Raw genomic sequence first — 12,361 nt, 5'->3', positions numbered from 1 at the left:
TCCAGTCACTCCACTTTACTTGAAACACAGAGCAGGAGCCCAAGGATTTTATGCCAAGTTTTTTGGGTCAGCTTTCCTCATGTGGGGCTGTGGGCCAGGCTCTCAGTGTGTGCAAACGCATCTGGTAGACGGCCTGGCATACGGAAGGCCCTTAATAAATGGAAGTTATCAGAAAATAAACTAAAGTAAAACCATTTCATATTCATGACCACATTGTAAGATGCCATATGGGGTTACACTTTCCAAATCAAAATGGAAAGAATGTGGTCTAATGAATGAAAGTGTAAGTTTAGAGACAATAGATTAGGATCTTTTGGCATTATCTCAGAAAACCCATGACCCATTGTTGCCATTTACATATTGACAGATTTTTATTTCTGTGCTTTTAAAGATTAGGGGTTAGGACAGCTGCTTTATATTATGTTTTAGATCAGTATGGAATATTACAAAGTTTTCTCAATTCACTACTCTAAAAGGCAGTGCTTGTTGCCATGTGGTTACTGCAACTGATGACTGAATGCTTATCATGGCAAGAACTGCTAACTCTTTATGTACATTATTTCATTTAATCCTTATAATTACTCTATGAGGCAAATACTATTATTAGAGAGGTTAATTTGCCTGAGGCCCTATGGCTAGTAAGTAGTAAGCCAGGTTTCTAGCCCAGGTGTATCTGACACTAAAACCTATGCTTTTGATCATTGCTACCTTTCACTTTAGTGGGCAATTAATTTAGTTAAAAAAAAAAAAAAGAGTGTGTACCTTCGATATGGCAAGCATTGTGTCCAATGTTGAATACGAAGATGAAACAGATGCAATTTTAGCCTTGACTCACAGTCCAGTTCATGTCTGCTCAGGTTTACTAAAGGGGAAAGAATATGCGCCTTGATCTCAGAAATACCCACCAGCCAAAGTCCAGGGATACTTTCATTCTGTCATGTATTCATCTAACCAACAAAAATTATACAATATGGAGGATGAGACAGAGAAGTAAAAACAGTAACATGATAATGTAATGAGTTCCATAATAGAGATATAGAGGAGATGCCATGGGGATAAGACAGAGTGATTTTCTCTTAGCTGGTGGGGGAAGCCAGTTTCCAATGTTCTCATCCGTAAAATAGGGTTGAAAATAACTCTTGTCCTGCTGACCTCACGAGTTCTGCATGAAACTAGAATAAAAGAATATTGTGTAAATGCTTTGGAAATTATACAGTATTATACTAATATTAGCTATTGTGGTTATTGCACAGGCCACTTACTGAATTTTATTTTCTTTGCTGTAGGACTCATAGAGCATGAAGGTCGTGATGTTGTCATTGCTTTGAAGACTAAACAGGCAATCCGGAATGTGATTGCTAAAGCTCTAAAAAATCTCACCTTCCTTTGTTCAAGAGGCATTATTGATAAGCATGACAGCACTGAGATAAATAAGGTAATTTTGCTTGATTCTGTCTGCATAATACCCCAGCCTTCATGGTTACTTTAGCAGTGTGTAATAAGGAGGGAGATTGAAAAAAAGTGTTTAACCACAGGTGGTAAGTCTATAATCACCTTCAGCCTTTGATAATGCAAAGAACGATGAATGCCAGTGCTAGCCAGTACACTCCATTTGTCAAAACTACTTGATTGCAAGTAACAGAAACCAACTTGAACTAAGTTAGGAAAGAAATGGTTGGGGGATTTATCAAAAGGACACAGAGTACTTTATAGAACCCACAATAGCCAGCCTATGTGACAAGGCCTAAGGAAGGGATTTGAACAGAGATGTGGAAAAACTTTCTAGATTTTCCATTTCCTAACAGGGTTGCCCTCTATGGCATCTTCCTTTGGCTCACCCTATAGACTCACTAGATTTTTCTGCTTCTCCATCCACTGTGTCAATTGAATTATGAAGATGATAGGTCCAATCCGAGTTAGTAAGTCAGTGAAAATAGTAATAAGGAGAGACTACGGACAAAAATGGTTAGAGGAATTTAGATAGGAAGAGAGAAGCTGTGAGTCAAACATCAAGGTTATACTTGCCTAACAGTAGTTTATTTAGATTTCCTTAGTTTTTGCCTACTGTCCATTTTCTGTTACAGGATCTAATCCCCATTATTTTGATTATTTGTTTTTAGGTACTTCTTAAAAAATTAAAAGCACTAAATAACTTTCCAAAGGCAATCCCACCCCCAACTCCTGACAAATACCTTCACAACATCATTTGGCTGGAAGGTAAAGATGTTCTCATTGACTTCTTCAAGGTAAAGATTTTCTTTTCTATTCTGGCTCAGGTTTGATGATAATTATCTATTTTTTCCACTCCCTAATGAAAGATTAACAGAAAAGCATGTCACATACTGGCCAATTCAGGGAAAGCCAAGACAGAGGCCGAGGAAAGTCTAAAGGAGGAATAAATCTCTTTTTGAGCCTAAAGGGCAAAGATAGTTTTTCACAATGCCTTATCTGCTTGGGAGTAGCTATATGTGTCTGACTGTTACCAATCCCATTCTATTTTATGTTGTAGAGTTCTGGACTTCTCGATGTACGCTCTTGGAGAGACATTTTTTAGAGCAAGGGTCTCGAATTTAAGTTACTATACAGACAGGGCAGATAGTGTAAAAGTAAAGCTGATTGGCCGTAGTATAATAGGGAACGGTGAGAACTGAGGTGTGTTCAAGTTCATGCTCTGTCAGCTGAGGGTTGCAACAGGACTTTGGACTCTTTCAACAAATATCTATTGAATATCCTCTACATGTCAGGGACTGTTCTAGGTTTGGTGATATGGCAGTAAACAAAATAGATAAAGTCCCTACTTTCATTTTTTAATTTTAATTTAATTTTATTTATTTATTTTTTTGAGATAGAGTCTCACTCTGCTGCCCAGGTGCAATCTCGACTCACTGCAAACTCCGCCTCCTGGGTTCAAGTGATTCTCCTGTTTCAGCCTCCCAAGTAGCTGGGATTACAGGCATGTGCCACCACGCCCAGCTAATTTTTGTATTTTCAGTAGAGATGGGGTATCACCATGTTGGCCAGGCTGGTCTTGAACTCCTGACCTCAAGTGATCCACCCACCTTGGCCTCCTAAAGTGCTGGGATTACAGGCGTGAGCCGCCGTGCCTGGCCGAAGTCCCTACTTTCATAAAGCTTATGTTATGTGGGTGGAGACGGACAATAAACACACCAAACACATAAACATATAGCCTATCAGATGGTTATAAGTGCCAGAGAAAAATAACGAGAGAAAAGGTAATACAGAGCGGCCATGGAAGGCTGCTCTAATAAGGTGACATTTGAAGAGAGATGTGAAAGAAGGGAGGGAGCAAGCCAAGTAGTGTCTTAGAGAAGAGCACCCCAGGCAAAGGGAGTAGTGGGTGCAAGGAGGCCCTGAGGCCAAGTGTGCCTGGTGTGTTCCAGGAGCAGCACAGAGGCCCCTGGCAGGAGCGGTGCTGGAGAGAGCACATGAAGTCAGGGCAGTTGCTGAGGGCTCAGAGAACATCATGACTCTCAGGGGCCCTGGGCACTTCTGCCTTCGTGGGCCTCTTCCTCCACAAAACTATGAAAAATTAGACTTTATGACTGTGTTAGTATAACAATAAAGATATTAGTATTATATATTAAAACATTTTTCTTTATCTAAAACTAATTTTCCTCCTGATTCTAAAAGACATTAAAACATTGTTATAAGTGTCTAAAAGTATTGTAGATGCAGGTACTGCACCTGCTGATTCCTAGTGGATGGCTCCACCCTGGTCTCCATCCCTCCCTGCCTGAGACATACACAATCTTTGCTATTACCCTAACTGCAGACGTTCAGTTTGCTTCTGGATTTTGCATGTATGAATCTTCTGCCCTGGCGGTCTTCAACTCATGTTATCCGAGCTATCTGCTCCTCCTCTTTCAAGTCTCAGCTTAGCTGTCCTGTCTGCTGTAAAGGCCTCACTGAACAACCAAGATAGGATCCTGTGGCTTTTCTGCACTTTTTTTTTTTTTTTTTTTTTTTGCATAGCACCCTGTCCCTGTCTTCTTTGTCATAATTATCCCATTTGATTGTAAATATCTACCCAACATAACTAAAAGTTTGTTCTGAAGGCAGGGAAATTGTTTAGCTTACCATTATAACCCAAGTCCCAAACGGGGCTGAAAAGAAAGTTTTCATTCATTAATGTGCATATTCATTCCACAGTTATATCAGTTACTATGCTGAGTACTAATCACAAAGTCAAAGTTTGTTTGCCTGTTCCTTTATTTCTAGAAGTTGATATGGTATATTAGCACGTTACAGTTCAATAATAAACCAAGAATATAGTTTGTGTTTTATGCTACTTGGAAGCTATTTTAGCTTTAAAATCATATATATATGATTACATATATATATAAAATCATATATATATATATAAAACATATATATGTTGACTCTCTTTTTCTTTTCCTTTTTTCCCACCCAGGAAAGAGCCAAACTTGCCTGTTTTGACTACGGAGATATCATTTGTAAAGCAGGTGAAATGCCACAAGGAATCTACTTAATTATTTCAGGAATGGCAATTGTAAGGGACTATTGATTTTTTTTTTTTTTTTTTTTTTTTTTACTTAAAATGTATTTTGAAACATGTAATTGTAGAATAAGAATAAATTTAGATACTGAAAAAGTTTAAATTTTTAATGTGATGAAACCATTTCTACTCTGAGCATGACAGCTGAGAGATAAATATGCAACACCTGAAATGTGCTTCCCATTCTACAAAATGCTGTCATAGTCTTTACTTATTTCTTGCAGCAATCCTGGGAGGAAGCAGGATTTTTCTGAATGTTCAGACAAGGAAATCAATACTTGGCGTGGCTTAAATTACTCACGTAAAGGAATTAGGATGAGGATCAAAAATACCACTTTTAATCTGTCCAATGGGAGGCTTTTGTTGACCAGAGAGAGAGAGAGACAGAAAGAGAGAGAGAGAGCGATTTCAGTAGAGTGATGGGGACAAGAATCCTTTGTATCTGCATAACAGTAGTTTAGTAGCTGAATTCGTGGGTGAGCCCCAGTTTGCGAACCAAATAATTCCTAGATCATCCTAGATAATAGTCATAAAATGACAAATCCTTATTATGGGAAAAATAATACATTCGGCTTTCTGGTTTTGAAATGCGTATATTAGACCTTAAAATATCATGGAAATAAACTACTATAATAAATAGAATACTGACACAATATAACACTTATTTACTCTCTGGCACTATTCTAAGCACTTTTCATTCATCCGTTCATTCATTTATTCAACAAAATACTTGCTTCATTACCACCATGTGGCAGGCACTATTAATTCTAGGCATGGGATTGACAAAACAGACACAAATCCCTGCCTTCTTGGAGCCTAATTTCTAGTAGAGGGATAAAAGGAGATGGGACAATGAACCAAACAAATAAGTTTACAGTATGTTAGAGATGATGGAGATATGAAGAGATTAATTGTGATTTTTTAAAAGGTAGTCGAGAAAGGCAATGTGGGCCAGTCACGATGGCTCACAACTGTAATCCCACCACTTTGAGAGGGCTAGGCGGGTGGATCACATGAGGCAGGAGTCCAAGACCAGCCTAGTCTTGGCAAAACCCTGTCTCTACTAAAAATACAAAAATTAGTCGGGTATGGTAGCACATGTCTATAATCCCAGCTACTTGGGAGGCTGAGACACGAGAATCTGAGATCCTGCCACTGCACTCCAGCCTGGGCGACAGTCTCACTCTATCACTCAGGCTGGAGTGCAGTGAGGCCATCTCAGTTCCCTGCAACATCTCCCCCTCGGGTTCAAGAGATTCTCCTGCCTCAGCCTCCCAAGTAGCTGGGATTATAGGCACGCACCACCAGGCCCATCTAATTTTTGTGTTTTTAGTAGAGATGGGGTTTCACTAGGCTGTTGTTGAACTCCTGACCTCAAGCGAGCCACCTGCCTCGGCCTCCCAAAGTGCTGGGATTACAGGTGTGAGCCACCGAACCTGGCCAACAACCCTATTTTTTACATGAGAAACCTGATGCACAGAAAAAAAATAATCCACTTGGCCCCAACTACACATACTCAGAGGCCAAAGATTACTTTGAACTCATGTAGTCTATCTCCAGTATCCATGTGCTTAGCCATTATACTATACTCCCATTAGAATGCTAGGAAAAACACACAGCTGCCAGTATTTATGAAATGTGGCAAGTTCAATACTTAAAAGCTGCAACTCGCTGTAACATGTTTCTTTGGGGATTGTCCTGCAGTGACTGGACTAGCTAAGCCTTATTAAACTATAGTCCAATGATGTTTGGTCTGAAGAGGTTATATTAGTACTCTTTTGATACCACAACAAATTACTACAAATTTAGTGGCTTAAATATATTATCTCATGGTTCTGTAGGTCAGAAATCCAATGGGTTCTGCTGATTTCACTGCTTGGGTCTCAAGAAGCTGAAATCACGATGTCAGTAGGGCTGCATTACCTTCTGGAAGCTCTAGGGGCAGAATCTGTTTCCAGGCTCTTTGAGGTTGTTGGCACATCTAGTTATTCTTTATGGCTATTGAACAGAAGTCCCTGCTTCTTCAAGGCTGTCAGCTGGAGCCCACCCTGAGCTCCTAGAGCTTCTCTTTCATCTTTGCGTGCAGGTCCTCACGTCTCAGAGCAAGCAAAGACATATGGAATCCTTCACACATCTCTCTCTGATGGACTCCCTTCTACTTGCAAGGGCTCATGTGATTACAGTCCCCCCAATATTCCTGTCTGTTGTTTAATCAAACACTAATCTGGAACGGCTGTGAAGGGACTTTGTAGATCTTTTTACGGTCAGCTGATTAGTATCCTTAACTCCATAAATCATCTTTTTAAGGTCAGCTGATTAGCAACCTCAATTCTACTTCAAAGTCCCTTCACTGCAGTCCCTAGATTAGTATTTGGTTGAGCAACAGACAGGAATCTTGGGGGGGCCTCCTTTCAAACGCTGCCTACCTCAAATGTCGTCATCTTTTCTTTGTTTGCAAAAAGCAGAGGCATTCTTCGTTGCTCTAAGATCCTTTGAATTGCATTCAAAATTACAGCCATTAAAAAAAAAAAAAATCAAACTCCTCTGGAAGCATGAATGCTTTTAAAAGTCTGAATGCTAATTGCTGGGAGAGAGTGACCTTTTGTGTCCTGTTTCCTGTGTCTTAAACAATACCCTTCCTCTTTGATGTTTACAGCTAAATTTTCTGAAAAATTCTGTAATCCTTCTAATCCCAATTCTTTCAGCTTCCCCCTAAAATCTGATACCTCTCTGCTTTCTCCAGTTATGCCTACCAGTTATTTTCTTGAAGTAACTCAACCATCCTATGTTCTTCCTAAAACCTTTTCCTGTTGATGTTGCATGGTAATTTTTCTTAAGCATTTTGAAAAGAGACAAGGCTTTCATTAACATCATGGCTTGGTTTGGAGGCATATTAATTCATAATATTTGATTTATGTGCCCAGGCAATCAAAAGTTATTTCCACGTGATGCATTAACCCATTGTGGTAAGAATATCTAATGGACTCAATGAGTGATTGTATTAGTTGCATACTATAATTTCCAGTTTGGGTGGGATATTTTTTTTTTCTTTGAGATGGAGTCTCACTCTGTCACCCAGGCTGGAGCGCAGTGGCATGATCTTGACTCACTGCAACCTCTGCCTCCTGGGTTCAAACAATCCTCCTGCCTCAGTCTCCTGAGTAGCTGGAACTACAAGCACACGCCACTATGCCCGGCTAATTTTTGTATTTTTTTTTTTTTTAGTAGAGACAGGGTTTTACCACGTTGGCCAGGCTGGTCCCGAACTCTTGATCTTGTGATCCACCTGCCTTGGCCTCTCAAAGTGCTGGGATTACAGGCGTGAACCACTGTGCCCAGCCCTGGTGGGATTTTTATATAAGACAGGTATAAATAGAAAGTTGTAAATAGGGGTCATCTGTAAAACTAAAGATGAGAAAAAAAATCCTTGCCTTGGGAGTTGAAATGTGAAAGAAATCATGATTTTTTTTCCCTAAGCCTAATTCTTCTTTCACAACTGACAGGAGATCTTTGTCTTCCATTGGAAAGTTGTAAGAAATAGTGGGAGCTCCTATGATTTGATCAAAATTTTAATTTTTTCTTTCCCTTTGCACACTTTTTTCCCTTTGCAGTTGCATAGTTTATCTCCTACCTTTGGAATAGAGAGTAGCCAAAGGCCTGATAGAAAGTCCAGTGACATGTTTACAGAGTTCTGTACTGCTGGGGACATAATTGGAGAGCTAAACTGTCTGCTTAAGTGTGAAATTGAATATACTGTCATCTGTGAAACTAGTTTACAGGTAGGAAAATGGTTCTGTCATGAGTTATTAATTTTTCCTCAAGTAAGTAAAAAATGCCAGCATCTTTTCTTTTTTAAGGTTTTGACATCTTAGTCACCCAACCAGCTATTGGGAGGTAACATAGCTGAAAAGGCAGATTTAGTGTCTCACATGCCAGGCTCTGCCAAGCTCCACTGCATCCTGCCTAAGGGAGTAGTTATTTAACCTCCTTAAGTCTCAGTGTCCTTGTTTATGAAGTAGAGAGAATACCTACCTTTTGATGTTATGAGGATTAGGAAAACATCTACGTAACATGCCTGACACATAAAGGTGCTCAATAAATGGTCACCATTATGACAACAGTGTTTTTAAAGAATATTTATTTGTTTTTAAAACAACCCCGTTAAAAGTGGGCAAAGGATATGAACAGATGCTTTTCAAAAGAAGACATACGTGTGGCCAACAAGCACATGCAAAAAAAGCTCAACATCACTGATCAATAGAGAAATGCAAATCAAAACCACAATGAGATACCACCTCACACCAGTCAGAATGGCTGCTATTAAAAAGTCAAAAAGTAACAGGTGCTGGAGAGGTTGTGGAGAAAAAGGAACAATTACACACTGTTGGTGGGAGTATAAATTAATTCAACCATTGTGGAAGACAGTGTGACGTTTCCTCAAAGACCTAAAGAGAGAAATACCATGGACCCAGCAATTCCATTACTGGGTATATACCCAAAGGAATATAAATCATTCTATTTTAAAGTCACATGCACATGTATGTCACTGCAGCACTATTCACAATAGCAAAGACATGGAATCAACCTAAATGCCTGTCAATGATAGAGTGGATAAAGAAATGGTACATATATACCATAGAATATTATGTAGCCCTAAAAAAGAGTGAGATCATGTCTTTTGCAGGAACTGTGGATGGAGCTGGAGGCCATTATCCTTAGTAAATTAATGCAGGAACAGAAAGCCAAATATCACATGTTCTTACGTATAAGTGGGAGCTAAATGATGAGAACACATGGACACATAGAAGGGAATAAAACACACTGGGGCCTTTTGGAGGGTGGAGGGTGGGAGGAGGGAGAGAATCAGGAAAAATAACTACAGGTACATGGGTGATGAAATCATCTGTACAACAAACCCCCATGACACAAGGTTACCTATGCAACAAACCTGCATATGTACCACTGAACTTAAAAGTTAAAAAAGGAATATTTGTTTTTAAACTTCCTTCTATGTTTCATTTGCTAAGTAAGAAGTTATCTATTCAACACCTAAGTGTCCTGACATTTCACTAGGTGTGGGAAATTCAAATAAAAATGAGCCAAAGACCAAGGAACAGTCAAAGTGGTTCGTTAAATGGGTCCTGCTCCCTGTGCCACCCAACTGGGTGAGACCCTCCAACAGGGGTTGTCAGACACCCTATACAGGAGCATAGGTTGGTGCCCCTCAAGGTCAGAGTTCCCAGAGGAAGGAGCAGGCACCCATCTTTGCTGTTCTCCAGCCTCCTCGAGTGACATATCCAGGTGTGGGAGCAAACCAGATGAATGGGTCCTGAAGCAAACCCCCAGCAAACTGCAGCAGCCCTACAGAAGAAGGACCTGACCATTGCAAGAAAAACAGACAGAAAGCAACAACAACAGCATCAACAACAAAAAAAAGTCCCCACAAAAACCCCATCCAAGGGTCAACAGCCTCAAAGATCAATATTAAACAAACTCATGAACATGAGAAAGAATCAACGAAAAAACACTGAAAACCCAAAAGGCCAGAGTGCCTCTTCCCCTACAAATGATCGCAATGCCTGTCCAGTAAAGGCACAGAACTGGATGGAGGATAAGATGGATGAATTGACAGAAGTAGGCTTCGGAAGGTGGGTAATAACAAACTCTGCTGAACTAAAGGAGCATGTTCAAACCGAATGCAAAGAAGCTAAGAATCTTCATAAAAGGTTACAGGAGCTGCTAACTAGAATAATCAGTTTGAAAGGAACATAAATGACCTGATGGAGCTGAAAAACACAGCATGAACACTTCATGAAGCATGCATAAGGATCAATAGCTGAATCTATCAAGTGGAAGAAAGGATATCAGAGTCTGAAGACCATCTTGCTGAAATAAGGCAAGAAGAGAAGATTAGAGAAAAAAGAATGAAAAGGAAAAACAAAACCTCTGAGAAATATGGGACTATGTAAAAAGACCAAACCTATGATTGATTGGAGTATCTAAAAGAGACAGGTAGAATGGAACCAAGTTGGAAAACACACTTCAGGATCAGGATGTTATCCAGGAGAACTTCCCTGACCCAGCAAGAAAGACCAACATTCAAATTCAGGAAATACAGAGAACACCACTAAGATACTTCATGAGAAGATCAACCCCAAGACACATAATCATCAGATTCTTCAAGGTCGAAATGAAGGAAAAAATGTTAAGGGCAGCCAGAGAGAAAGGCCAGGTCACCTACAAAAGGAAGCCCATCAGACTAACAGTGGACCTCTCAGCAGAAACCCTACAAGCCAGAAGACAGTGGGGGCCAATATTCAACATTCTTAAAGAAAATAATTTTCATCCCAGACCTTCATACCCAGCTAAACTAAGCTTCATAGAAAAAGGAGAAATAAAATTATTTCCAGACAAACAAATGCTGAGGGATTTTGTCATCACCAGGCCTGCCTTGGAAGAGCTCCTGAAGGAAGCACTAAATATGGAAAGGGACAACTGGTACCAGCCACTGCAAAAACACTCCAAACATATAAAGGCCAATGGCACTATGAAGAAACTGCATCAACTATTCTGCATCAACTATTTTGCATAGTGTGCAAAATAACCAGATAGCGTCACGATGACACGCTCAAATTCACACATAACAATGTTAACCTTAAATGTAAATGGGCTAAATGCCCCAATTAAAAGACACAGACTGGCAAATTGGATAAAGAGTCAGGACTCATTGGTGTGGTGCGTTTAGGAGACTCATCTCACATGGAAAGACCCCCATAGGCTCAAAACAAAGGGATGGAGGAAAAATTACCAAGCAAATGGAAAACAAAACAAAAAAAGCAGGTGTTGCAATACTGGTATCTGACAAAACAGACTTTAAACCAACAAAGATCAAAAAAGACAAATAAGGGCATTACATAATGGTAAAGGGATCAATTCAACAAGAAGAGCTAACTATCCTAAATATATATGCACCCAATACAGGAGCACCCAGATTCATAAAATAAATTCTTAGAGACTTACAAAGAGACTTGGACTTCCACACAATAATAGTGGGAGACTTTAACACCCCAATGTCACTATTAGACAGATCAACAAGACAGAAAATTAACAAGGATATTCAGGACCTGAACTCAGCTCTGGATCAAGTGGAACTAATAGACATTTACAGAACTCTCCACCCCAAATCAACAGAATATACATTATTCTCAGTGCCGCATGGCACTTATTTTAAAATCGACCACATAATTGGAAGCAAAACACTCCTCGGCAAATGCAAGAGAACCGAAACCATAACAAACTCTCTCTCGACCACAGTGCAATCAAATTAGAACTCAGAATTAAGAAACTCTCTCAAAACCATGGAAACTGAAGTACATGGAAATTGAACAATCTGCTCCTGAATGACTCCTGGGTAAATAATGAAATTGAGGCAGAAATCAAGAAGTTCTTTGAAACCAATGAGAACAAAGAGACAACATAATGGAATCTCTGGGACACAGCTAAAGCAGTGTTAAGAGGTAAATTTATAAGCACTAAATGCCCATATCAGAAAGCTAGAAAGATCTCAAATCAACACCCTACCATCACAATTAAAAGAGCTAGAGAAGCAAGAGCAAACAAGTCCAAAACTAGCAGAAGACAACAAATAATTAACATCAGAGCAGAAATGAAGGAGATAGAGACACAAAAAAACCCTTTAAAAAAATCAGTGAATCCAGGAGCTGGTTTTTTGGAAAAAATTAACAAAGTAGATAGACTGCTAGCTACATTAATAAAGAAGAAAAGAGAGAGAAATAAAAAAGACATAATAAAAAATGATAAAGG

At 39.5% G+C, this 12,361-nt stretch overlaps 1 protein-coding gene across 1 annotated transcript in view; it reads left to right on the top strand.

The window, feature by feature from the left end:
- SLC9C2 (solute carrier family 9 member C2 (putative)) overlaps positions 1 to 12,361 on the top strand; it is a 98,178-nt gene that overhangs the window by 75,272 nt on the left and 10,545 nt on the right. The window contains exons 19-22 of the mRNA XM_045397572.2: positions 1,287 to 1,435; positions 2,121 to 2,246; positions 4,433 to 4,531; positions 8,149 to 8,316. Coding sequence (XP_045253507.1) covers positions 1,287 to 1,435; positions 2,121 to 2,246; positions 4,433 to 4,531; positions 8,149 to 8,316 — 542 coding nt within the window. The remainder of the gene's footprint in view (positions 1 to 1,286; positions 1,436 to 2,120; positions 2,247 to 4,432; positions 4,532 to 8,148; positions 8,317 to 12,361) is intronic.

Source organism: Macaca fascicularis, chromosome 1, assembly GCF_037993035.2.
Source record: "Macaca fascicularis isolate 582-1 chromosome 1, T2T-MFA8v1.1".
In the NCBI taxonomy this organism is placed as follows: Eukaryota; Metazoa; Chordata; class Mammalia; order Primates; family Cercopithecidae; genus Macaca; species Macaca fascicularis.
Note: the sequence above shows the minus strand (reverse complement) of the source record. Positions and strands in the feature narration are given on the sequence as shown.